Source organism: Rhea pennata, chromosome 2 (genome assembly GCF_028389875.1).
Source record: "Rhea pennata isolate bPtePen1 chromosome 2, bPtePen1.pri, whole genome shotgun sequence".
NCBI classification, from domain to species: Eukaryota; Metazoa; Chordata; class Aves; order Rheiformes; family Rheidae; genus Rhea; species Rhea pennata.
Window position 1 is genome coordinate 71,128,395 of NC_084664.1, and position 27,342 is coordinate 71,155,736.

The 27,342-nt window shown below is 35.3% G+C and overlaps 1 protein-coding gene across 1 annotated transcript in view; it reads left to right on the top strand.

Moving 5' to 3' along the window:
- Positions 1 to 27,342, top strand: part of GABBR2 (gamma-aminobutyric acid type B receptor subunit 2) — a 431,294-nt gene that overhangs the window by 102,690 nt on the left and 301,262 nt on the right. The window contains exon 2 of the mRNA XM_062567958.1: positions 3,960 to 4,097. Within this exon, the coding sequence (XP_062423942.1) occupies positions 3,960 to 4,097 (138 nt within the window). The remainder of the gene's footprint in view (positions 1 to 3,959; positions 4,098 to 27,342) is intronic.

The window sequence follows — 27,342 nt, forward strand, 5'->3', positions numbered from 1 at the left end:
AGCTGCAAACATCTGAAGACTTCTCTCTCAGGAGAAGGATGGCCTGCCCATAAGCTCGGGCACAGGATGTTAATCTGATGGACCTCTGGTGTAGCTCAGAAAAGTTGTTCATATGTTCTTAACTGAATTGTCATTCACTTTAAGGAAGTGAAGGAAAATCATACATTTAATTAGGTATTCCTCATCGCTTAGCTCCTTTTATGCTGATGGTGTACAAGGTGTTCAGAGGTGGATAAGAATAATGCTTTGTAACGCTATTGTCTTTATTCAAGGAGCTCTCATCAGGTAGATATGAACTTCTCTTTCCAGTGACATTCTATGTGAGTTCTTCTGAAAAGTTAAAAAGTTTGATATTTTCATATGCTGATGACAGCTGTTGATCCCTCCCTCTCATCACAGAGGATCTCTAACCTTAGTAGCCAGTAGCTCAATAGATATCAAAATGGTTTCTCAGATTTACTTTTACACAGACAAGTAGAGTTGTGCTGGAATACAGCTAACTGAGAAACAGCTGACCAAAGTTATCCAACAGCTAGAAGTCTAAATTTAATCACCCTTCTGACCAGTGTGCCTGTTCACAACAATTCTCACTGCTATTTGTAAAATTACAAATCTAACTAGATCAATTGCATTACAAGTTCCTGTTCATCTGCTACTCCTATGATTACTCAAACCTGTCAATGGTATACAAGTTAGCAAAACTTCACACACCAGACAAATATAAATTTCCTTTTTCTGCAACAAAGATTTTTACTATGTCATATTTCTTGTGGTCCTGAGGGTTTGCATTTACACCCCAATATCTCACTTTATGCCAGGCAGTCTTTCTACAATTAACAATCAGCAGAAGTCAGTTGTGCTTCTCCTGACCTTAGTGATGCCCTGTGCAACTGAGATAGAGGACAACTTGTTAAACATTCGGTGCAGCAAAGATAGTCTCTCTTTTTTTATCCAGCTCCCTCACTGTTCTCTCCAGTGACATCTCCTTGTGTGTCTCTCTGATTCAGGCTGTGCTTTCTCCCTATTGATTCTAATTCCTTTCTTGAGGGTGATAGTTATTATCTGCCAGTCTCTCCTTTAAGGAGGTTTCGGGAAAGTTGTCTTCAAACTCAAAACTGATTTTGTTCCTCTCTTACTCAGAAGTTCATCTGTCTATTTTTCTTAAGCAAATAAGTGGTTCTTATTTCCCTTGGAAATAGGGCCTTTGCCAGGCCTTACCTCTGATGTAAGAGGTAGGACTCTTTACAGGCCTTTGTTTGGTGACTTGCTGACTTTTCTCAGTGTAAAACCTGTCCATATAATCTTCATGAAGTCAGTATGTAAAGAGAGACATTTAATGTAATTATTTCATTTTGTTATGTGGTTTATTACTGGCTTTTCACTGAGACTAGACACAGCAATTAGTGTGTTTTCTTCCTAAGAAAGATGTAGCACATACTCAATCACAAGTATTCGAAGTTACAGTTATGGTACTAGATTCCTCCAACCAAATGCATTATGCCCATCCTCACTGTTTTAACAGACAGGCCAGATCAATAGCACAACATGTCTGTCTGTTCTTATTTTTGAATCAAAAGTGACCTGGTTGCAGTTCAGCTTAGCAAAATAGCAGTGTTAATGATGAAAGAACAAAACTATCTAGCAAAAGCAATGTTGACTCCTTTAGGTGATTTTTTTTATCATTAAAGTGCCTGACATTTTAGGAGGGATTCTTTCCCATTCACTTCTGTTAGTCACGCTCCAAATAATAAGCCAGTCAGCTTCTTTCAGCTGCATGTGGCCAGGACACTGCAGCCTCTGCTTCTGAACGTAGACTTTGCCTGTTACACAAGCTTTTCTGGTATTGTAATTGGGTTACTGCATAGCTTTGCTCGTGGAGCTAGCTATGTCACTCATTTGGTTAAATGTTGGGCATTTCTCTGGTGTCTGTACTTGTTGCCTTCCAACAATGTTTAGATAGCCCACTTTAGGGCTACATTAGGATTTGGTAAAAGAGGATCATGAGCAGCAATAGTGGCCTTCTGGGATCTCTAAAAATTCACGTTTTTAAAAGAGGTTGGGGAACTTGTTCCTTGGACTAGAGGCAGGGTGAAACCTTTTGTAGTGGCTTGTCTGTCTGGCTAGATAATTGTAATTATCTGATATTTATTTTTTAAACTTGTGACAGACTGTTCTGTTGTTTGCAGGAAAGAATGTTGTAAGCAGTGTATGTTGTGAAACATGACATTAAACAAATGTGAAAGTCTGCTTTGTCCTATTATTCTAATTTTTTCCCTTTTTTTCCCCTTCCACTTGTGGCCACTGTTTTAAAATTCTTTTTGTTCGTCTCTGGGACATACTTTGGACTAATTTGGTGGTTTTCTCTAATAGCAAACTGTCTCCTCTGGTTATTTGTGGTGGGCTAAAAAAGAGTCTGAGACCACTCAGGAAGAAAGGACAACGATGACAGCATGGTAGGATTATGGCGGAATCGTATTCAGTAGAATTGCATAAGTATATACTTTGGATTGATCAGTAATATATTTCAGCAATATGAAGCTTTTGACTTTAGGGAGGATGAAGGAAGCATTCAGCATGCCTTCCAAAGAGAATCGCTGTGTGATTGAAAATTGAATTGTGAAGAATTCAATGTTTTTGTGCAAATATCTTTATAAACATAAAAAGAACAAATAAATAACAAAGAAAAAGCCTTATCATCAGCAATCCTGAACTTCTTACCATAGGTGTGCTACCATTTTATTTCTCTGTACCTTTTTATATGTCTGTCACTTCATGGGCTGCAGCCTCCAACTGTTATTTCACTATCAGCATCGTCCTCCTTTCATATGTGACCTGTACTCTTCCTAAACTGTTGCTTAGTGAAACCTTGAAAACATATGCCGTAATTGTAAAAATATTAATTATATTCTGTGGCTTTGAGTTGATGTGAAAACCAATAGAATAATCTCTGTTGCTGCAGTTTGAGGTGGTGAGTGCATGAGGGAAAAGTCTTGGCCAAATGTCAGATAAGTTCAAATATATTGTGTCAAGCCTTAGTGTCCTTGTTCCTTGGTTGCTTATAGACCTAAGCAAGTAGTAGAGCGTTCAAGTTGCACTTGAATAAGCATAAACTCTTATTTAACTAGGGAGGTGGGGAAGGAAGGGTGGAGGACACTGCTTGCTCCAGTAATCATAATTTAATTCTTTCACTATGTGAGTTTTCCACCAATCCATCAAACTGACAAGTGAGCCTCTATGCGTTTTTTCTGAATATCTATATCTGTAACTATATATATCTAGCATAATAAAGGGAGAAGTTGCACATCATACAATAAAATATAATTAAAAAGAAATCTCTGCAGTGCAAAACTATCCTTTTGAATGAAAGCAGTAATTCCATTCTTGTAAATAGAATGTAAATATAGTATTTTTTATTTTAGAGTATTAATTCAGTAAGAGGATTAATTTAAGTTTGCAAACTACTTAATTAAAATCTTTGTTCTTTCAACAGAATGCAGTGCAATTACTACTTGGATGCTGATAGTAAATGAACTGGTAGTTTATTGAATGGCTATAATGAAACATTGGAGGCTGGTGTACCACAGTTTTTATAAAGATTATATTTAAAGAAGATTTTCTAGAGGAGGGAAAAGAAAGCAGAGAATTATATTTTTTAAAGAAATGGATAGATAAAGACTCTACTGCTACTGGTAACAATGGCATCTACTGTGCAGCTTGTTGGGAACCCTAATTGCTAGCATGTTTAGAATCAAGTTCTGAACTTTAGGGACATGTTTTATTAATGCTCTGCTGTAATTAAGCCATGGCTGCATAAGATATTATGAAAGATTGATACTACTCTAATCCAGGACTGGTATTCATATTTTTTTGCAATAGGATCCTCTTTGTTTTTCAGCTTTAATTCTTAGTTAATTATGTTATTTGAGATGGTGAATATTGCCATTATTTCTTTTTTCCAGTGTGACAATGCAAAAGGACTCAAAGCCTTCTATGATGCAATAAAATATGGACCTAACCATCTGATGGTTTTTGGTGGTGTATGTGCAACAGTTACTTCTATCATTGCTGAATCTCTAAAAGGATGGAATTTGGTTCAGGTAAGCCATCAAATAGCATATATTCAAATGCCGAATACCTTGTAATTCTGTATCTTTTTTTTAACTTAGCATTTGATGCTTTTCGAGCTTAACATTTTGTTAATTAGTATATCACAATTTTGAAAGTCAGTGAAGTTATAGATAAAGACTGACAGCCATTTCTTTCTAGTATTAGCTTCTAAGGTTCGGCACTGTACTAAAAATTAATTCTTGCGAGTATAGGATAGCAGTCATGCGTCTCAGTAGGTTAATTAAATAAAATTTATTGATGTATCTCAGAAAGTAACCTAAATTAAGTAAAGATTAATCATGCTATATGAGCCAGTCTAGGCTTTATCCAAACTTAGAAGAAATAATGCATCAGGCCTTAAATTATGATACACTGAGGTCTTTACTAAGTCTCAATCACTATGCAATAATTCTTACTGACTTTAAAAGTGTTACAAGTGTATAAATTTTGAATTGTAGCTGGATAAGTGTCTCAGTATTTGACTCACAGAGCACATTTAATCCTAGCTGCTCTTCCTTCTGACTTTCTCAAAGGTCAAGTTTGTGGAAAGATTTCTTCTACAGAGGAATCAGAATTTATTAATATTAATCTTTAAAATGATCATGCAGTATGCAGTATAGCAGTATGATTTTCTTCATTTCATCAGTCATCAGGTCAGTGATGATCTTTAGATTGATGGATGTCCATATGAGGCACTCAGCCAATATTGCTGTTCAGCTGTGGAAAAGCCCTGTCTTCCTAATCAGTGTTCATACTGCCATCAAACTCCAAAGTTCATTTCTTTGTTTAATTTGGTTGAAAGATAAGCTCATCTTTTCTCGTTTTATTAAAAAAAATCCATCAAAATAATAAATTAATATACTACAGCAATTACCTGAGGTTTCAGTTACAATACAGACCCCTCTTTTCCACCTGGGATACTCACTGTGATTAGTACAGAATGAGCAAATGAGGCACAATTAAGCTTGTGAAGAAGATGATGATCAGAGTGCCAATGAGAAATTCTTAGAAGGATATTTAAAATCGCTTGTTAACTGTGTTTTCAATGCTTGTCATATCAGATCCTTTTTTGTGCTTCAGGATCTTTTCTGAGGTGAAAAAAAACATTAATTCTACTATGGAAACAAAATAATAGTATATCTCTGAAGAGAGCAGGGAAAGCAACAGAAAGATTGAAACTGTCATGCAATATCTCTCATAAAATGTCCTAGTCCATGGCCTAGGATGAAATATGTGACTGCAGCTCTGCTATTTTGGAACTTGTCACATGGAACTTCCAGATTATACAGGATGTTTTAAGGAGCTGGATTTCATTGTGCTGCAATCATTCTTATTTGCAGTCAAGTTCAGCCTGCTGAGATCTGAAAAACAATTTTTTAATGCAGTTGCTTAGTCAAGAAGGAAAAGAAATTGGAGAGCTTCCATTTGCTTTTAAATGGATATATTTATGAATAACTGTGGTAGCTTAATGGTATAAAATATTGCTACTGGACAACATCTATTTCTTTGTATTTAACGACTACAGCTGTGACTAAGTCTTAAACATTATTAATGATATCAGTACATCAAGGGATTCTCCGCTGCTTGGAATTAGTATCCTGCAGGCACTAGATAAATCCTCAAATGGAATAAGCCACTCCATGTCTGGATTTAATATATTGATTGACTAAATGATGAAAGAATGCAAATGAGAGCATAGCTGGTGAGTATTTGAGGCTTAGTGAATGGTATAGCAGCAATGGAAACAACCTAGATGCAGCTTGTAAAACACAGTAACAGCGATATATATATCTGCAAATCAGCAGAAATAGCATGTATAATGTAGTGGGGAAATGAAATACAAATCTTTCCCCTCCTAAGGATCAACAATCATAAACCTCAGGATTAAAAGCATATCTTGAATGGAAAGAATAGACAGAAATCTGCATTTCTTGAAAGCAGAGAATAATATTTAGCCTGATAAAACACAAGACTGTCTTCTCTCAAAACTTGAAAATTCACCTCAAAGAATCATAGGAAACTCATACAAGTAAAGAGTTATGTGAACTTACAATCATGATGAAATCATTTTATGTTGAAACCAAGAAACAGAGTGAGGGAGGAAAACAGCAAATAAAGGCGAAGCTAACATTGTGCTATTAAATAGAGGATTTGCATCTGGATGTCTGACTTGATTGTTCTTTCCCTGTGCAGGCGGTTACAAAAGTAAAGTTCTTAACCCTAGCAGAAACATTTGATTTGATTTGATTTACACGTGTCATGAGATTGACCAAAGAGACGATAGTCTTCTGTTCAAGAGAAATGTAGGATGATACTGAGAGTACTGGGAGGAATAGGGAAGAAAAGGAGAGTAAGAGAGTACAATAACTGAAAAGTTACTTTCCTTAGCAAATACAGGATGTGGCTGCCTGCCTGGGAAACTTTTTTTCAAACCTTTTAGCCCCAAATTCCAACTTTTCAGATGACTACATTTCCTATGTTTGGAGGATTTTCTCTTCTTCTTTGTTCTCTTCACAAAAATCCTCCAAAAAAAAACAAGCAACAAAATAAAATGTAAAAAGAATGAATGTTCTGGAAGATATTATATTGCATTTGCTACTCAGACACAGTTAAATTCGTGGTGAGAGGACAGAAAAAGAGATGAATTTTTGTAAGACAGCTTCAGTCTCTACTCTTCTTACTGTACACTGTTTCTAAATACAATGTATTTTTGGCTTTTACTTCACTACCTATATGAGTTCACAGATGGCTTGTGACAATGTGAAATAGAGAAGACTATCAGAACTTAAAGAGAGAGTCTCAGTTTGAAGGTTACTTGTTCTGTCTTATTTTCATTTCTTATAAACCATATCTAAACATATTCTTCCTCCCCCATCTTATTTGACAAATTTTAATATAGTTATGATCCAAAAAGAAGTAGGAAGGCTAACACTGCCTTCAAGTGTTAGTTGATTTAATTATCTTTTAGTATAACAAAATTAATTATGTTTCAATGGAGTTTTTTGCAAAGCAAATTGTTTTAGGCAGCTAACTCTTTGTAATCCTTAAATGACTGAGCTATGGTAGGTGGCACAACCTGCAAGCTATTTTCTGAATTCATATTCTTTGTAGGAGAATCACAGACACACATTGCTTTACTTACAGTGAATAATCTCTGTGTGCTAGTAGCCATTACTTTGTTGAGTGATAATCTAAGCATGGGCTAGAGATTACATGTATAGCTTTGATCTCTAATTTGTGCTGTGGAATCCATTTGACCCTTTGATATTTTGGTGGTAAAGTATTAATAATCCGTGTTTCTTCATAAAGACTTGATGATGTAATAATGGGAATGTTGATTTGCTGTAGGGGGAATGCTTCAATATCAGATTCTCCAGAATTCATTTTGTTCTGAATCCCTTTCAATGTACATTTGAGGCCATTAAACCGAAGGAAGAAGAATCAGTAATAGTATCTAGAGTATATTGAAAATGACCAGCTATATATTTTTACTTTGTGAGCTAAAGTGTTCCTGCCAGTAACCAGGTAGTAACCAGAAGGGAGGAGATCCTTGAAAATTCAGTCTTACTCTTTTATTTCAGAATATCCATCAACTGTTTACCTCTCTATGTGAATTTATTATACTAGCAAAAACTTCTAAATTGTATAGATTGCTGTTTCTCTCTATTAATTAAGTTTATTTTACTGATTGCCATCTTCAGATAAACATTTAACCAAGAAGAGAATTTTGGCCAAAATGATCATATCTCTTGTGGAGATTTTTTTCCGTTTTGGAGAATTTCCTTTTTATTTGTATTGTGCTGTTGACATTTTCCTAGAATCAGCTTCATTTATAATTTCCTGCCACCAATCCAGTGATTAGGTCATAATGACATTCAAAACCTTGTTTTAGGTGCAACATTTCATGTTGGAAAGTTTTCTTAAAAGAATGCCAGGTATCCTAATGCTATTCTTTTTGTGGACTAGACTTCTAGCCAGTATGTCTCCATGTTAATACAGAGCAATTTCACACTGAGAGAGATGTTATACAGAAAAACCTCCTTTTTCCTGCTCAGTGTAATACAGTATTAAGGTACCTACTCCTATATATATATATATATATATTTGTTATCCCAGAGATCCACAAGCAAACTGTGTCTGAATGACCAGAAAGACTGCTGGTACCAAATCAAATCACTGATGTTTCTCTTCTATAGTTTCTTCCTGAAACAAGGCTGACGTGATTGCGTTGTCAGTTGCTCCTAATAAGTTCTGACCATTGGCTGACTTCAGCCAAATTTTAACAAAGGGTTTCCCAAACATTATTAGCTTCTATGCATTTTTATGAAAATGAGCTGCTGAGATGAGGAAGAGAGTTCCAAACTGATGAAGGAGAAACTGCAACATGATCAGAGAGATAGCTTGGAACCAGCCATTACATGTGTTGCTCCTTGCCCAGCTGGTGTTTATGGGAAGGAGATTGTAAGGAGCAGAGAGTTAAAAAAGCAATGGAAATAAACTGGAGAAAATGCAGAGGACTAAAGCCCAAAGGGATGTGAAAGTAGGAGCTGGTGTGCTTTTGTCTGTATGCTTAGGATACAGGCATCTGTAGGAAACCAAGCTTTATCAGCCCTGTTATTCATCAAAATACTTGCTAATATAGAATTACGCAACTACATGTGTGTTATAACTAGTGGTTTTTAAAGTTCAATAAAGCAAGTCAACACACAAGTTTCTATACTGACCACTGATTCTTGTTAATATCTGAATATTCTAAATTCCTATGCTTGTTACCCAAAGCTCTGGCATGGGCACATAAGCAGTTAAAAAAAAAATGCATTCTTTTCACATTCCTTGTCAAGTTTGTTCCAGCACAGTGAGTTTGTGCTACTTTTGCCTTCACTGCACAATTTCCATGCATTATTAGTTTGAGCAATGAAGAGGGCATTTAAAATACTCTTTGCTAAGAAGATTAGCTCCTTCTATCTGTGTGATGCAGGCTCCTTCTATCTGTGTAATTCATTTGAACAGGCCCTTCTCCCACTGGAATATGACCCAATGCAACACAAAATTAGAGTTTTCAGCATCTAAGCCTGCAATTCACCATTGTCTTTTTTTAAAAAAAAAATTTCTTTCCTATTTTCTGTCCTGAAATTGGATGGATTTTCTAGAGTTCCTTTGTTTGTGTTATATTTATAACAGGCAAAGTGTGTGAGGGGAAACACTTCTTGTGGTCTTAATATCTAAAATACAAACTTGGTGGCTTTCTAGTCCACCTTCAGGAGTTGTCTGTCTTCATCACAGGAATACCTGGGAGCTCCTGAATAGGAAGAAAACATGACAGGACTGGTCTTCCTGTAGAATTTCATGTGAAGTTTCTCCTCATTTGAAGAAGGCTTTGGTAAATTTAGAGGGAGACAGACCTTTTAGTTTTGCAGATCCTCCCCTTCATACAAGCTGCTAGGAGGATCTGTGTTTTTGTTCACATTGCCCTCATGAAGCTGTGTGATCACTGCTGTGGAAGAAAATGCATGGGGAGTTAAAATAGATTGAAGGAACCATAATTCCTAATTAGTCTGTGTCTGTATGTGTGCATCAATGTGTACATGCACAAGGTAGAGCATATTTGTACTTAGAAAGTTACTAATTGTATATCCAACGTTCTTAATCTTGGAGAAATGAATGTTGCAGTGCACCAGTGAAGAGTAGACCAGAGTAGCAGAATTAACTTAGCAGTGAAAATTCTTTCTCAGTGATAAAAGCATTAACTCTGATGCCCGGTACATTATTTCAGTTGTATTATAATGCAAACATTACAGTTAGACCCATAATTAATAACAGAAATTTGGTCCACAAAGTTTAAATTGAGAATTTCAGAGTATCTCCAGTCTGAGGTATGACTGGTATGGTGTACATTGTGTATACCACATACATTGCAAGGTTTAGCAGGACCTTCCTTTCCCTTCTTTCTATCTTATATTTACATGTTTTATATTAATTGATTTTAGCAAGATGAATTGGTTTTATCTGGCTTTCCATCAGAAAGCATTCCATCGTGGCTTTTCCATTAATTTGGCTTATATCCAGTATTTGCTTCATTTAAATATGATTAGCTATTCTTTTTTATTTCATCTTGTATTTCTACAGTTGATTCAAACAGTAAATAGCAGAATACACTCTAGCTTTTGCCTTTGATGTAATGTCAGCAAGTTCAGGTCATTACATAAAATATGAATAAAGTTATTTTAATATTGTTCTAAAGTTAGGTCAAACTGTCAAACATGGAACTTTTTTCTATGATCTGCATACACTGATGTAAAAAATATAGAAAAACTTTTCCATTATTTTTGCTCATCTTAGCTGTTTTTCCAAATCACTTATTCACTTCTATTTAGTTTTGAGTCAATATGTAGTGTGAATGAATGATGGTCTAGCTAACAAACAAATTTAGAAACTGGTTTTAAATTCTAGTATTCTATAAATATTTCTGTATTTCACTGAAATCCTTTTAGAAGATAAGATTTAAACATATGATTCTAACTTTAGGCTAGTCACATACTGCCTTTTAATTCAATCTACAAAATAATCATTTTTTTTTACGTCATAATCTGAATGGAAAAGGTGTCAGCAATGCCTAGAGATGGCAAGGTCTGTCTCTAGGACAATAAAAAGTAGTTCATTGGTGTTTTGCTTTACTTTTGTGATGATTCCTGATTTAGGACATTCACTTTCATTTTGCCATATGATGAAGCCCAAGCCATTTATTTGCTCTAAAAAATATAATATATGTCTCCATGATACAAGCAAGAATCTTATTCCATTTTATTATATTTCAGATTAGTTTATTCTTTGTTTTGCTCTTGATTTTGAATGTAATAAGGAAAAATAAGAAAATATGGGGAAAATAATTGACTATTTTAAATGTTACTTCAGCAAAAATTTCAGGACAGCTCTTCTGTTATTGACATACTACACACTGGTATTTTAAAAATCTGTTGAGAAATATTTGGAGGTTTTTAAAGTGATGATAAGATTATTTGCCTTCTTGAGGTTCCCTTTTTAAAAGAAATAGGCTGTGAAGTCATTGATAAAGTTACCATACATTACCTGAAGTGCCTAACTCTTTGACAAATAGTGCTCGGAACAGTAGTAGCAAAATGTTCATCATGCATTTCTCCACAGATCCATAAATACTAAATCTGAATTACAGATTGGCCACAAAACCAGTCCTGCCAGCTGACAGCAACAGAGGAAAATTTACCCCTAAGTGTTCAACTACTTTTAGAATTCTTTTCCCCACCTTCATGCAGAGTATTTTTTCTTTGGGAAAGCATGTTTAATTCTGAAAACACTGAATCTCTTCTCCTCCCCTACATTCCTTCCTTGAATCTGTAGGGTGTCTTGAAAAAAAAAAGATCAGAAGAAAACATACAAATATTGACATTTCTCCAAACACAAAGTCAAGTGTTTTTAAGCTAGCTCAATTCATTTGTGATGCGAAGTGTTCACGTGTCCACCTTAATGTATTATCAGAATAAATAATTGCTCAGTTTTTTTGCTGCTGTAATTTTTATCAAAGTATTCTTTCTTATTGCTTGTCTTTCCTTCCTTTTGTTATTTTCCATAAAAGACTGTTACAGTCTTTTCTTGTTTAGCTTTAGCAGCTCCTCAGCTAGTGTCAACCTGTCAATTAGAATCTTACTGAGTGAAGAAAGTATTTCGCTTTTGGCCCTTGCAGCAATTGTTTCAGCTTCTTTCATTGTTACCAAATGTATTCTTTCACTTCCTCTGAAGCTACTTTATTACAGTTTGCTGCTTCTTTTTCTGGAGGGAGTTTTGAAAAGTAAATACTTGATCTTGCTTGCCATCTCTTCTCTCCCTCCTGCCCCCATCTCAATATGACAGACAGGCCTAAAGTTTGATTCTTTGGGAAATGAGTTCTAGTTTGGCACCCTTGCTATGCTGAAATGAGAACTGTGATAAATGCTGATTTCTTTTTCAGATCTGAGTCTGGTAGCACTTGCAAGCTGTCTGACCTTTCTGGTTTTAGGGGCTTTTTTTAGTAGGTTGTCTGCTGTCTATTTTTCTGCATGCTCCATCACACTGGACAGTAGCACTGCTAAATTTCTGTCTCACCCATTAGTGATCAGTGTGGCTCCTGCTGACTTCCTCTGAGAAATGCCAAATTACTTGTGAGGATATTCCCGTGGGAGAACAACATCCTACTAATCATAATCTTTGATTCTATTTCCAGTTCTAGCAACCCTGTCATCTTTTGTTTCTTTTACTCTGTGACCCACAAACTTAGTCTCCTGCTGTTAAGCAGATATTCTGCTGTGAGTATTACTGGAGTTTCTTCTTGGATTTGCAGCATTGAACTTTGAGCTCACCTTTGCACTGACTTTACAGAAGCCTTATTTTTATGTTTGCCATTTGAAAGCTATCTCAGAAGAATCAAATGTTAATTGGTTGTCCAAATATATATAATCTTTGTGCTTTGAAAGATATAGTGGTTGATAACTATCGTACTTCCAGGAATATAATTTTATCACTTTTTAATTGTTTTTTTGGCCATTGATATTAACTTACTCCAAAATATTCAGCTCATGTTATTCCATTTCTGTGGTTGTACCGACATCTCAAGTATTATAGAAATTTACTTTCGTATTTGTTTTATCATCACTTTTCCAAATTGGGCCCTTCTGATTATTTTCACCAAAATATGTAACTTATGTAAATGTGGAGTTTGCTGTTTTGGTATGCCATTTGCCAGAATGAATACTTTATTTTGTTTCTGAAAGATAACTTTGCTTTCTACAAGACTAGCTTGCTGGTCTGTTTCTCAGCTTCCACCCTAGAAAGCCTTTCGATGGTTTTCTGCCCAATCCCTTTGACCAGCCTAGCTTGAGTAGCCCTGTATGTCATAGCTACTGCTGTCTTTGGAACACACCAACCTGGCCACAGTAAGAAGGTAAATACAACTAAGTCAAGGCAAAATTTGATATGACAGAATTTGTTGCTATTTATTTTTTGTTATAGGAAAGAAAAGTTTTCTCATTTGGTAAATTAATCTGCTTTTCCCTGAATGTTGTTGTGGTCATAGTTACTTAAATAGTTACTTTGAGGTGTAGCATAATTCTTACGAGTTCAGTCACAGTACTCCCTGGGCATTGATTGAAGAACAAACTCAAAATCCAAAAAAAAGCACCTTTACATAATTTTGAAATTAAAATAAACATTTGAAATTAAAATAAACCTTTAAAAACAGAAGAAGCTTAATTATGTTCCATTGAATGAGTAGTAAATTGCTCATACATTTGTAGAAAAGTAAGAGTTGAAGTACAAATACATAATATAGGCTATTCTCAAATGCACTGTAGTTCCCAGTATGCGCTTAACACCATATTAAGACCAGCATGGCAACTGTCTTAATTCTAAGTATTCTCAGTGCACCATACCCCTAGAGCACGTCCAGAATGACTTTCATGTCTTGGTATATGCTTTTTCCTGGCATCAGTTAAGTCTTAACCCAACCAGAGAAAAAAATAAGACAAAGGATATTTATGTCTTAATTGACATTAAAGTGATTCAGAAGCACATTTATTTCCTGTATTCTTAATTATCTGAGATACCAAAACAGAATCTTGTAGTCAGGGAAAATAGATATGACCATTGTAGCTTAAAAGCCCCCAAGCTCTGTTGAAAGAGTGCTAAGAGGCATATAACCAGATGCTTACACATGCATACAGAATTACTGCTGAAATAGTCCATAGTTCCCAGGAACTAGATAGCAACAGGCACATAATTTTCATGGATTGCTTACATAGCTTTTAAGCACAGAGTTGAAATGAGGCATTTTTCCCATACTAAATACCTTCTTAGCCCCTTCAAAACTTGTTAATTAGAGAAGGCTGAAATAGCTGACTCTAAATGTTTTATCCTAAAAATCCAGCATTGTACCTCTCTTAACTATCTTTTAGAAGCTCTTCCTGATTATCTGTATTGTAATCCCCAAATGTAGTTCCAAATCAGATTTACTTTGATTTCATAAGTCTTGGTTTCATTCATTTTTGTGAGCTAGAATAGACCAAAATTTCTGAACTCTGCTATGATACATTAAAGTATCATAGTAAATGCATTTCCCCAGTAAAGTATAGTCCTCATCTTTGCTTATTTTGCTGATGTCCACTAGACTACCTGTGATCTGATACATAGCATATCACAAGCTCATAAACAGGACTACCAATACAGCCTCTACAGCCTCTAGGAGCTTTATGTGGTTTACATGAAGCTAGAAAGTTCTATGGCTATTTATAATTATGCTACTGTGAAAGCACAATATGTACAAGGAAATGGGTTCATTATATTGATTTGTTTCCTGAAACTAAAAAGATTAGTGGCATGGCATCTCAAAGATTCATTCAAATCCTTCAATGTTCATCTGAGGAAACAAGAAAATACGTGGTTGGGGACTGAAAGATCTGCTAGTAGGTATTCTAAAGGATTGCATGAAGAAGTGCTTGAGAGCTGTACAACTTTATATTCATTGTTAAATATTGCCAGGTTGATGTAAGAAAGACTTAATTTACTCTTTAAAATAGAACAAGAAAGTTCTTTGTCATAGCAATTTGGAAAATAAGGGCACAGAAAGAATGAAGGTAGAGCTAGTCTTCAAATAGAAATCAAAATCTAGATGTTGAGCTTTGCATTTGTGAATAAGTTCTACAACTGGATCTATTATTCTGTTTAAGAATATCTGTAGTTGCAATGAAAAATCCACTCTGAGAAAGTAGCATAAGCTTGCATCATTGATGATGATGATTTTTTCTGTAAAGATACACTCGTACTAAATAGATTATTTTCATAATGTCTTTTGTTTAATTTAAGCAATCAATCAAAAGACTTGTTTAGGTAAGTAGGTTTTTATTGATTCTGTTTTGAAGACTCTGAATCCCACTGAGAAAAGCAGAGTGACTAAGCAAGCAATAGAGAAGATTGGTATTGTGTTTAGCTCTTATTAATAAAACAGAAATCAAATAATAAGAAAAGATGTGAAGACTAAGCTTGCTGGTGATTCTTTCATACATATATACATATATGTACACACCCACCCACCCCCACACACATTGAGTGTTTATCTAAAATTGTCTTTAGTTTTTTTATGGCACAGTCTATTGCTGATAATGCACTGCTATGTTTCAGATAAATGTAGTTGTATTCTCTCATATTACATCAGGATTAATTCTCATTCAGAAATATGCCTGATATGCCTAGATGGGGTGCTTTGGTATGGAGCTTTGTTTGAAAGGTTTTTTCCTGTAACTCTAGTTATATTCGGCCTTCACCTCTAATTGCATTATTCCACTTGCTTATGATAAGCTGAAAAAAAAATCTGATTTGTGGATTAGAAAGAGAGCAATGGATCAGAGGAACCAATAGGTTGACTGTTGCATAAACATCCTGTATGTTAATTGTGGATATTGAATCTGGAATTTTTCTGTGATTGGGACACTCTGGAAATTTGGCTGTAAGTAGAGGTTAAAGAAATTATTTCTAATCAGCAAGTTTCATGCCATCTTTTCAAATCCTATTTCTTGGTTATTCAACTTCAGAAATGTTACAGTTGCCAAATCTGATAGTACTTAATGAACTTAACATTGATGTTGATGAGTTCTTCAAGTTGTCAAAAAGAGTTTTTGTGAAAGCTCTTATCACCTGTGATGAATGTGATTTGTTCTTGCTTTTGAAAATATTCTGACAATGTGATAAACTCTTTATGTTGTTGTCTTTATGTTGTTTTGGCTCAGGAAGGAAAGAGACAATGCAAAAGCATATTTTTTGTTTTTTGTTATTGTTTGTTTGTTCCAGAAGAAAGGGCAGGAAGGTGCAACTATGAGGCACTGAGTCTCACTGTCTGACACAACTCCTTTATTGATCAAGAACTCAAACTACTCTTTTTGTGGCTATAATTAGCATAGATTCATCTTAGGCATAGACTGTACTCAAGGTTGCATGAGGCATGTGTCCAATTGTGACACAAATTTTTCGTCGTAACAAATGTACTTGCAGTAGTTTGACACGTCTCCCAAACACTGTCTAAAGGCTAGAGTTAGAGTTAATTCAACTGTCTAACCAGTTTGTGTGAACCAGGAAAATGAACTTTAATTTGTTGCCCAACATTGTAGTATTTTACAGATGGTGATATAAGTTCTTTGCAAACACAGTTTGTGTCTCCCATCACAAATGAATTCACACAGAATATTACATCCTTAACACTAGTGTAAAGGGGAAAGGACCTTGTGCAATAAATCTAAAGATTCATGTTTACTCAGAATTTTATTTGAATTGAAAGTGTTACTTTGGAAGTCTTAAATACATGTCCAGAGATTGTAGAAATCCTGACTGAATGCATTTCCCAAAAGTCAGAATTAAACAGACATATTGTTCCTGGAAAGCGAACTCACCCTCTAGCGTAACATTATTGCTTCAACTCCCTAAATGAATAATGAAATAGATTACAAGAATTATACAGAGCTTCAGATTTGTCCATATATAAAATGACCCCTCTATCTGAGGATGCCTTAAGGTCCCAGTATTCATCTCATAAACTTATCGTCAGACTTGACACGATTTCAGGTAGGAAGTGTCTCATATTCAGCATGTTTTCTTGGTAATCAACCACGATGGCCTCCAGAGCTTGGCTGGTTCCGTTTGGAAGTCTCCAGTCCTAGCTGATGCTGCCTGTAAGCTTGAAAAAATTGTGAATTTTACAGTCATCATTCAAAAAACAGATTGTTCTGCAATTGTTACTCAAAAAGCAGAAGAGATGTCAAACACTACTTTTCTAAATTGTCATCAAGATTATTGTGGCCAATATCATGATTTCTGGTTTTGTGCCTCCTCTGTTTTTGGCCTTTGAGGTATTGCTATGAAACATCAAAGAAACTGTCTCAAGTGGTTCTAGCTCATTGTTTATAGTATTGGAATTAATGTTTGGGGATTTGAAGTGGTATTGTGTAAGTGTTTTATTCAGTGATTATAACTATTATAACTATTATATAACTGTTCTGTGTGTGAGTACCTGCCCCATTGAAGAGAAGGGTTCAGTGTCCACTTCTTTTTGGATGCTCTAACCAATATTTTTACAGAAGAGTAATCATAGCCACCTGTCAATTTACTTGAAAATAGAAAAGCAAAATAGAATGAAGTACGTACATATTTTCAGAGGACACTTTGTCCCTCAGGAATATGAATGTACAAAGTCTGTTTGTACAGAGCCTGGGCTCTAAAGAGGACAAGATTTTGGATGCACTTCTGTGCTTGGAAGGTCTCATTGTCTAGATCTAACCACCTCTTTGCCCAGTATGCCAAATGTGTTTGAATCCCACTGCACTTTGCTCTACCTGTGTGAGCTACAGTGAGCTTAAGTTCCTAATTTTGTATTCCATAACTCTGTAAAAGTATTGTTGTTCTCAAAGTACTTGTATTTACCAGGTATTTCTGAAACCATGTCTTTCTTGCATCATAATGCAGCTACTCACCATGTTTAATCACCACACATAAAATCACAGTTCTAATTTTAACATCACAATTGGTTGCTGTGGAAGTGGCTGCAATAAACAGAATGAAAAGTTATTAGCCAAAATCTATTTCTTGCTCTGTAATCTAATAGTTATCAGGATAAATATCTTCAAAGTTGTTATAACAGTTTTGTTGTTATAACAGCTTTGTGGGTTCTGTACAGAGTGAGTTTTATGCCTCTACTGAGGATTTAGGCTGGCACTATACATTGAAGACAAACATGTTAACTGAAGCAAGGCCTCTTTGTTGAGTTTTTGCCTAATTTTAGGAATGCCTAAATGTACTAAGAGCTTTCCTGTTCGTCTTAGTTGGCTCTGGGTGCTGGATATGTAAAAATCTGCCTTTGTGCATCATATCTTGACCTGCTCTAACTGATGCAGGTTGGTGCCACTCAACAGCAGGAAAAGGCCCTAATAAAACACACTGTTTTTCTTTAAGGTGTTTCTGCCAGCTAAGGCAGTACAGGAGGTGCTCTGTATTATAATAATGTAATCAGAACATTGGCCCAGAACTTTGAAAATTTACAGTTCTTCTCTAAAAGGGTCAAAATTACATCTGAGTGCCATGGCCAGTAAGTTACGGAGTCACTGTCTCTCATGTGCTCTGTTTTTCTGGTCACATGAATCTTTCAAATGCTTTGTTATACATTGGATACCAGTGACATGAAATAAGAGAACCCTGAAGAGGATCATTGGTATCCTGTATAGAGGAAGAAAAGGTAACTTCAGGGCCTCAGGCTGAGGGTGGCACTGAATCTGCATTTCCTTTCTCCAGAACAAGTCTAACACAGTTGAACTGCCTTTAAAATGTGAGTGTTCCTATACTCTGGTAGTCAATGTGTCTAGATAAAAATAATCAGCTATAGTTAGCCACACTGTTAGAACAGGTATACCTACCTTTCTTCAGACTCCACATTTGGTGTGGATGAACATAGATATGTTACTTTGACTTATGTGCCTCATCTTTTTAGGGACGTAGAATTTGGTACTCACACTCAGCTAGATATTACACCTACCAGTTATATATTCCCTGTATTGCTTGTTTCCTGTTGTGTTTTTTTGCACGACCACCATTTCCCATTCATGGTATAAAGAAGCTGAGTTTGTCATGGGGTCCAGGGTTACCTTCTGGGACTAGGTACTGGCAAGCTGGATGTTGCAGTGTGTAACCTGTAAGCACTGGGATACTTAATTTCACCTAGAACTGACTGTATTGTTTATGCTGCCTGGAGTTGCTTTGTACCATATATGTACATTGTAAGGACAGAACTAGAAAATGTCTGGTTGATTGACTGTAGCTTGGGGCTCATTTTCAAAGATTCTAGGTAATATATAGAGGAATAACCTGTCTCCTGTTCTCTCAGAGATAGAATTTGAAGAATATATGACTGATCTTGCCAGGTTTAAATTTTATTAGTCAGATGTTACATTTGTTATGTCTGAACTTATATCCATTGAAAGGTTGTCAATTCTTTGGAGACAATTTAGGAAAGGGCAGTCAAATTAGTTGGCTAAAAGGCACAAGTGACTGGCACAGCTTCCCAAAAGGGAAACCTTTGGTTAAATCATAACTTAATGGATAATTTGTCTGAAAGTACTCAAAGGGGAAGAATGTTATGTAATTTAGGTATTGATTACACTACATTTTCTGAACTTTAGATGAAATATTTTCTAGAATCAATACACTAATTCTTCACTGCCTTATTACAATCATAACAACATTTGTTATTTTCCAAAAGTTGTAGCTAAGAACATCATATGTGAATCTTACTTTACATATACCAAAAAATGTAATCTTCTAGTTCTTATGGGTCTATGGACAATCTAGAAATACAAATTCTAACATTGAAAAACCCAGAAATTAATATATCTTTTTTTAATTTTAATGCTTTCTAAGGTTTCTTCAAGCAAATTTGGAGACTAAGTAATTTCTTATTTTGGAGATATCTGTCCCCGGGTACTGATTCCTAGACCTTCTGCTCTGCTTTGCACATCTATGTAGAAATATTTATGAACTCCAATTTTTTTTCTGACTGGTTTTTCTATTTTTTTCTTTGATAATAAAAAATATAAAATTCAGCACTAAAAAAATATGATAGAACAGGCATACCAGAGCTAAGGATATTGAAGTATTTATAAAAATAGGTGTAATTAGAAGAAATAGAGGAAAATTAAAAATATCTGGCAGTTTTTCTAATTCTGTGTTTTTAATTAGTTTATAAAGCTTTCCATTCAAGGAAGATGTAGATTTTTGATCATTTGCTGCATAAAAAAGTTTAAAGAGGCTCTTTCTGTAGGGACAAACACTACATTTGAGATTGGAAGTTACAAATTATAGTCACAATCTGAATCCCCAAAGCTGGATCTCAAAATGGATTGCACTAGGTTTCATGATATCCTGTGGACAAATTAAGGTCAACACCAAGTGACTGATAAATCCAATTAAACCTTTTTATTGACTACACAAGAGGAATGACTAAGCGATTGAGACTGCAGTCCTAACTATTTTATACTGTATGTTATGCTACAAAAGCAAAACGGAACTTTCTTTATCGTAAATTATCAGTGAGTTAAAGAAGGCTGAAGAAGAGAAAAGGGAAAAAAGTAAAGAAGAGAAATAGAGACAATAGGAAAGAAAGGGATCACCACCCAGCAATGTTTTGTCTCACAGTGTCCCTGACTTGAGGTTCCTAGATGGTGGGCTGGCAGCTACTTGCCTTATCTTGTGCCTTTTATAGTTTCTTGTTTTCTGAGGTCCTCTTACCAGGCAGAGTTTCATCTGAAGGTTTGAGCAGGAGTACTGCATTGTCTGGGAAGTTCTTGAAAAGGGTCTGGTGGGTGTGGAGGGTTCTGGTGGTTGACTTGTACCCTCTGTTGCCGTAACTGCAGTATGACATTTCTGTGCGCACACACCCTTAATCTTTAGTTAGAATGGGGGAGTTGATGTCGGAGGCAGCACTGCCCTGCCTACGCAAGACTTACCATCTCCCAACACTTCCCAGTTCTACGGATTTGCAAAAACAGTTTGTTTAAGACATACCTCACGTATCACATCCATGACAATTATACATGTTATGTCTATTTGACTCTGAGTTTAATTTTTACTTAGAAATATACTTTAAATATCTGGAGCAATACAAATGCAAGATATTTTCACAGTGCACAAATGAGATCCTATTTTTAAATGTATTCTCTGGTTTCAGCATAAACATATTTCTTAGTTTATTTTAGCATGGGAGAAAAAAGAAAATTATGACTAGATGTGCAGGAAACATTTCTTTGAGATGGAGATGATAAAACATTGGACCAAGTTGCCCAGAGATTTTATGAAGTTTCCATACTCAGAGATATTCAAAACCCTGGGCCTGACTGCATTAGGAAGACCATCACCACTATATCAAGGGAGGTGATCCTTCCCATCTACTCAGCATGGGTTAAACCACACCTAAAGTACTGGTGTAAAGCCAGTTCTGGGCTTCCCAGTACGAAAGAGATACTGACATAGTGGAGGTAGTCCTAAGGAGGGCCACTGATTAACCTGGAGAATTAAATGCTCAGGGGATTCTTATCAATATGTAAATTATCTGATGAGGAAGTAAAGAAGACAGAGACAGACTCTTCTCAGTGGTGGCCAGTGACAGGACAAGAGGCACTGGACACAAACAGAAATAGAGGAAATTCTATCTTTACTGTGAGGGTGAACAAACCCTTGGAGATATTCAGAACCTGACTGGACACTTGGGCAACCTGCTCTAGGTGATCCTACTTGAGCAGAGGGGTTAGGACTAGAGAATCTTCACAAGTCCCTTCCAACCTCAACCATTCTGTGTAAGTACCTCACAGGTTTTTATTTTTGTACTGTAGGCTAAAAAATTGAAGTAATCTCAATGAAATTATACTGATAGACTGAAATCTCACAGATTCCCTTGTCAACAAGAAATGATGAACATTTTTTACTTTATCTTGTTCAATTCAGCATATGTTCATTGCTACTTTTTTCCAAATTCTCTTCCAGCTTTAAAAGAAACAACAATGAAACAGAAAGCTATAACCTCTGAGCTGAACTAAATAGGACTCTGTGTGTGAATTTCTGGGGAAAAAAAAAGGTCTTAATAACACAAATAACATTGATCTAACCCTATTTTGAGAAGGCTGGGCTATATGATCTTCTGAAGTCCCTTCCAGCCTGACCTTGTGATCCTGAAATTGCTGAGCCATGATTCCTGTTACATTTAGAATTCCAAAGGTGGATTGTCTTTCACACATTATAATTCATTTAATGAATTGTTGGCAGTGGCCAAAGCATTGCATCTTATACTTTTGGCCTCATGTGTTACTAGATGATAGCAGAATCTTTGAAAGGTGTTTTGTTTGTTTGTTTTTCATTAGCAAAAAGCTGATTTACTTTATCATAGTGCTGAAGTTTATGCATTCTTTTCTGTAGAGAGGTTAATGTAATAATGGTTCTAGGGAGAGGAGAATAACCTGTAAGATGAGGAATGTCAGTACTTATACATAGCTTTTCTGCAGTAAGCAATTTTATTTTCTGTAATAGATCATGCGACACTTTTGTGTTGAGCTGCCATCAGATTCATGCAACTTTTCATCCATTTTCTAGATAATTCCTGAAGTAGCTCTAGCAAAGAAGTCATACCATAGCAGGGACTTTCAAGAGAGCAAAGTACCCGTTCTGAAGTTACTTTTATTACTTTTCTCAAACTATGGAAATGTTTTACCAACGTGTTTTGCCAACGGTTAAATACAGCTCCAGTCTTCAAACCTAAGGCTTTACACTACAAAAAAGAAAAGTGTGAAATTAAAATAGGCATTTGGAATTGCTTCTTTTATTTAATTGCGTACTTAATTGGTTTCTGGGTTTATAGAGAATAGTTGTTTACCTCAGTTGTATGTGATCATTTCTGAATCCAAATGTGGCCTTACGTAACTGCATGTAGAGGGTATAACTTCTTACTGAGTGTATTGACAAAATGACTGAAAAGTTGTTGAAATAAATGGATTTCAGAAAAGTCCTGTAGCAGGTACACATTAATATTAAAAGGTTTGCAGCATGTAATGCATGCTTATGTAGGTTTAAAAATATTTTCAGATAAGCAACAATTACTTTCTGGAGACTATATGCAGTACTGAAAACATACTGCTTCCTAGCTGATAGTAAATACTTTTCCAAAAACTACAGTAATAGAATTTGTGTTCAGATAAACAGAACTTACATCTCTTGCCATAATGACATCTGGTAGTTCTAAAATGTTAAAGCTGTTGTTTCACTGATCTCTTAAAAGAAAATGAATATTTAAGGTATTAACATCAGATTAGAGAAATATTAAAAAAGTAATTAATATGAAGTTATTTCCTGGTGTTTGGAGAAGACCACTAAATTGTACTAGAAAAGAGGATAGTGAGCTCTTTAACTCTTAGCTATAATGTATACAGGGGGAAATGAAGATGTATGATAGAGGATTTCAGTCTGGGGTTATGCTGAGGTCTTATGCTAAAAATACAAAAATATTCCTAGCCTCTAAGTTTTATCAATTTCAACTTAAATCAAAATTGGGAATACTGAATATGCAGCATTTTAGACTTGTAATCATATTTTATGTTTAAATTATCTCATCTTATATTTGGGAATTGTTTGATAACATTACCAGATAATCAGAAGTCTACAGGCTGCCCTGATGTAAGCATAGACCAAAACAAAACAAAACAAACTCCCAGCTAACTGGTTTGCAGTTTACCATTTAAAAAAGAACATAAAATAAAAGCCGGGAAAGAGATAACTGATAGAAATCAGAAGGTAGGAACATAATGAGGCCTAGATCAACTTGATCTCGTTAGATCAGCAATTAGGACTAGGTGACCTCTGGAAGTCCTTTCTGCCCTGAATTATTCTATGATTTAGATGTGATTCTATGATAAAGGGAAGAAGGAGAATGGCATTAAGACATATTTAAGAATACTGAGAGTCGAAGGAAATATAGCAACAGTACTGGTTCATTGTTAAGAAGAAATATTATTGTCACTAAAAATGTATAAAAAGTAGAACTGCTTATTTAATATTAATATACTTTCTGTATATATTTGGGATGAACAGATGATAAAACAAATGCTGAAAACTTTTCTGCAGTAACTTGCAAGGATGCTAAATGTGTAGCCATTTTAGAACAAGTTAGTTTAAATAATTTTGTATGTAATTTTTCTAACAAATTGGCCAAAGAACTCTATGGTGGTTTATCATTCACATACGTGGAGTATTAATGTCCTGGATCACTGAAGTACTTGAAAGGAACTGGAATAAATCTGATATTACTCCTGTATGTTAAAAGGCTATATAACATAGTCCAGGTTGCTATAGGCTGAAGTCAATCAGGCAATATAATGGAACATGTGATAGAGGATTTGACTAATAAAGAGTAGACAGTGGGAAAAGAATACAAATCCATATGGATTTATGAAAAATTACCTCCTCTCAAACTTATCTTGCTTTCATTAAATTATAAGTTCTGCTGATAAAAGTAGTAACTTTTCTATAATCTGGGTTAGTTCCTAAGTGATCTTTCCTAAGGTATTTGTATTGCAAAGGTTAGGAAATTATAAATAATGAAAACAAGTCACTGGGCAGAGTGGTCCTGATTAGTGAAAGAATAATCTCATACTTGTCTCTTCTGAATCATACTCACCTCTTCTAAAAGGCAGTGTTTCTGCCAAGATAATTAGCAGCATGATGCTACGCTCAGCAAAACAAGATTCTTTGACAGATAGATTAATAGGGAAATTTTCAGTAGAAACTCTGTGTCCAGTCTTTGTGTCCATAATTTCTAAAGAAATTCACAAATTCCAAACCTTTCAGAGAACAGCCATGCAAACAGCTAAAATCTATAAAAAGATATCTTTATAATGAGAAACTCCAAGAATTCTGTTCAGACTCTCAGGCAGGTAATAGTGAAATTTTGTCTCCTGAACTGGATAACAACTTTGAAAACAGCTTCAGACTACAAAGAAAACCAACAAGACTACATAATCCAAGTGCAAGCTAGACAAAATAAGGCTAGAAATAAGGTATATATTGTTAAAATACATCTAATTAATAATTAGAACAATTTACTGATTCTTTCATTGAATTCTACATAGTAATGTAGAAGAGCAAGTCAAGAGCAGATGTTTTTCTAAAGCTATGCTCTAGGTCAAAGATGTAATTCAGGGCAGTCCTTTGGCATGTCTTTACAAATGAGATCACCCTATATCCTGAAAATTGTGCAATCCAGACAATCATTCAGTCCAAACTTATCTACAAGTAACTGAACACAATTGTTTTTATGGGAAAATTGAAGGGTTATAATTTATAGTATGAAAACATGGGAAAATAACCTTTTAAAAACTGTTAGAAAACCTTCCCAGCTAACAGCGAAATCTACTTATTGTCTTAAATTGGGGGAAAAAGTATTAGAAGGAAATTATTCATCTGGAAATTGAATGAAACGATATTAACAATTCAAAGTACATGGGATAAAGTAATTGCAAAAAAAGGAATAAGCATTTGATTGACTAAGCTCTTTGCTTCAATCTTTTAATAATTTCCTAGATTTTTTTTGATCAAAAATCCACAGTGGAAAGATTGAATGACTCTGTCCTGATTTTTGACGCGAGCCTACAGGCAGACAAATTTCTATTAGTAACTATACCGATATATATACTGAGATATGTATTGATATATCAGTATTTGGCTTGTTCAGGAAATGGAATATTTTTCATTTACAACCCCAAAATATGTTAATGAGGATCCTATGTTTTTTGGTGGAAGATTGGAAGGAAAGAGTATTCCGAAACACGTTAGTTTGTAGGGGGAGGAAGGAGCTATACCCTATGCGTAGCAGATCATTGTCTACTTTCTATGGCAGGAGCAGCAGAAGCTACTGAGGAGGAATGGAAAAGGATGATGCCTTCTGCTGTCACCTATGCCTGGTGAATACTGCTTCTGGACAGCTGTCAGAGTTCTCTACTTTTTGCTCTTGCCTCTTTGGAAGCAGAAAGTCACTTTTGCTTCCTGAACCCCAAACATTCACATGGGTGAGGCACGAGATCATGTAGGTGGAATTATCACAGAGACCTTGTCCTACGGTATATCTAGGCCTTCCAGATATACCTGTGAGCCTTACAAACTTTTACTGAAACTGCTACACAGTAGAGGTTGAAAATAATTTATTTACATTGAGTCCAAAATCTTCAGGCCAGAAGAAGCAGCTACAACATTTAGTTTGACATTCAGTTAAAACTCAGGCCACATTTTTTTTATTTATTGATTCCTTTGTACAGCTTAGTAACTTATAGTTATACTAGACCATATCTTTATAAAAGACATCCAATTCAGATTTAAAATGTTGTACAGAGAATCCAGCATACCCTTAGGTGAAGTTTTTCCGTTGATTAATTGCAGTCACTGTTAACATATTTCCAGTCAGACTTTACTTGGCTTCAGTATCCAGTCATCAATCTTCATGTCTTTGTCTGTCAAGGAGATGCTTGGCATCAAAAAATCTTTTAACATCTAGGTATTTACAAACTGAGAGTTGACTGCCCTTGGAAAATAGTACAATAAAAGCTACATCTAGTGTCAGAGTCCTTCAAGAAACACCAGAATTAAACATGTGACTTTGTTTTCAGTCCTTTCCAATTTCAAAGGAATAATAGAGGAAAAAAAAAAAGAGGTAACTTTTATATTCCTTCTACACAGCCAGCTACATTGAATTTGGAGAAAGGAATGGAAAGAGTATTTTTACCAAACCATAGCCATAAGTTCAAATGAAGAAAGCCTAGAATTCCTTTTTGTTACCTCTTCAGACATCATTTTCAGAGAAATACAGCATTTTTTTTAATTGGTTGTTCCTATTGTGGCTGCTGTTAGCTAAAACTGTTTTAAATTTTACCATCAGGGTGTTCAGACCTAATACAAATTCCCAGAGGAATTTTGGAATCTCCATTCTTGAAGATATGCAAAACTTGACCAATTAAAGCTCCGAGCTACCTGACTAGGTGGTCCTACCAAGAGCAGGGTGTTGAACTAGCTTATCTCCAGAGATCTCTTCCACCTGAGTTGTTCTTTAATTCTGTGAATCAAAATGAGATATTTTCCCATGGATTTTTTGTATCAGGATTGGATTCTTGGACATGTAATGAACTACTGCTGAGGTTTTTTTCCTGTAGTTTGAAAATGTGCTTATATTCTGTCAAATACCTGATGCCTAAGAAAGGTTAACTTATTGTTTCAGCCTTTCTCTCACTGAGGGAACACGGGCTCCCTCCTCTAACTGCCTGAGCATTTGTGTGAAGCTTGTTGGAAACCTCTGTCTTTGAGATTTGATAAACCCCATAACCAAACAGCATGAATTCGTTAGCCTGCATTTCATTAGGAAACCTAAGCCCAAGCAGACCAGAGGACCCCATATCAACATGTCACCTAAGCACATACTGCCTGTGATACACTGCTTAACTGAGGTAGTAGTCTAAATCAGCAGCTCTGTTTACATACAGCAAAAAAGTATTATAATTATGTCCAGGAACTGAATTACCCATGTACTGTATTGCTGATTGCTAAATCTGAATTTCACTACTTGATCTTTAGATAAACACTAACATTTTAGTATAGGGTGATGCCTAAAATTAA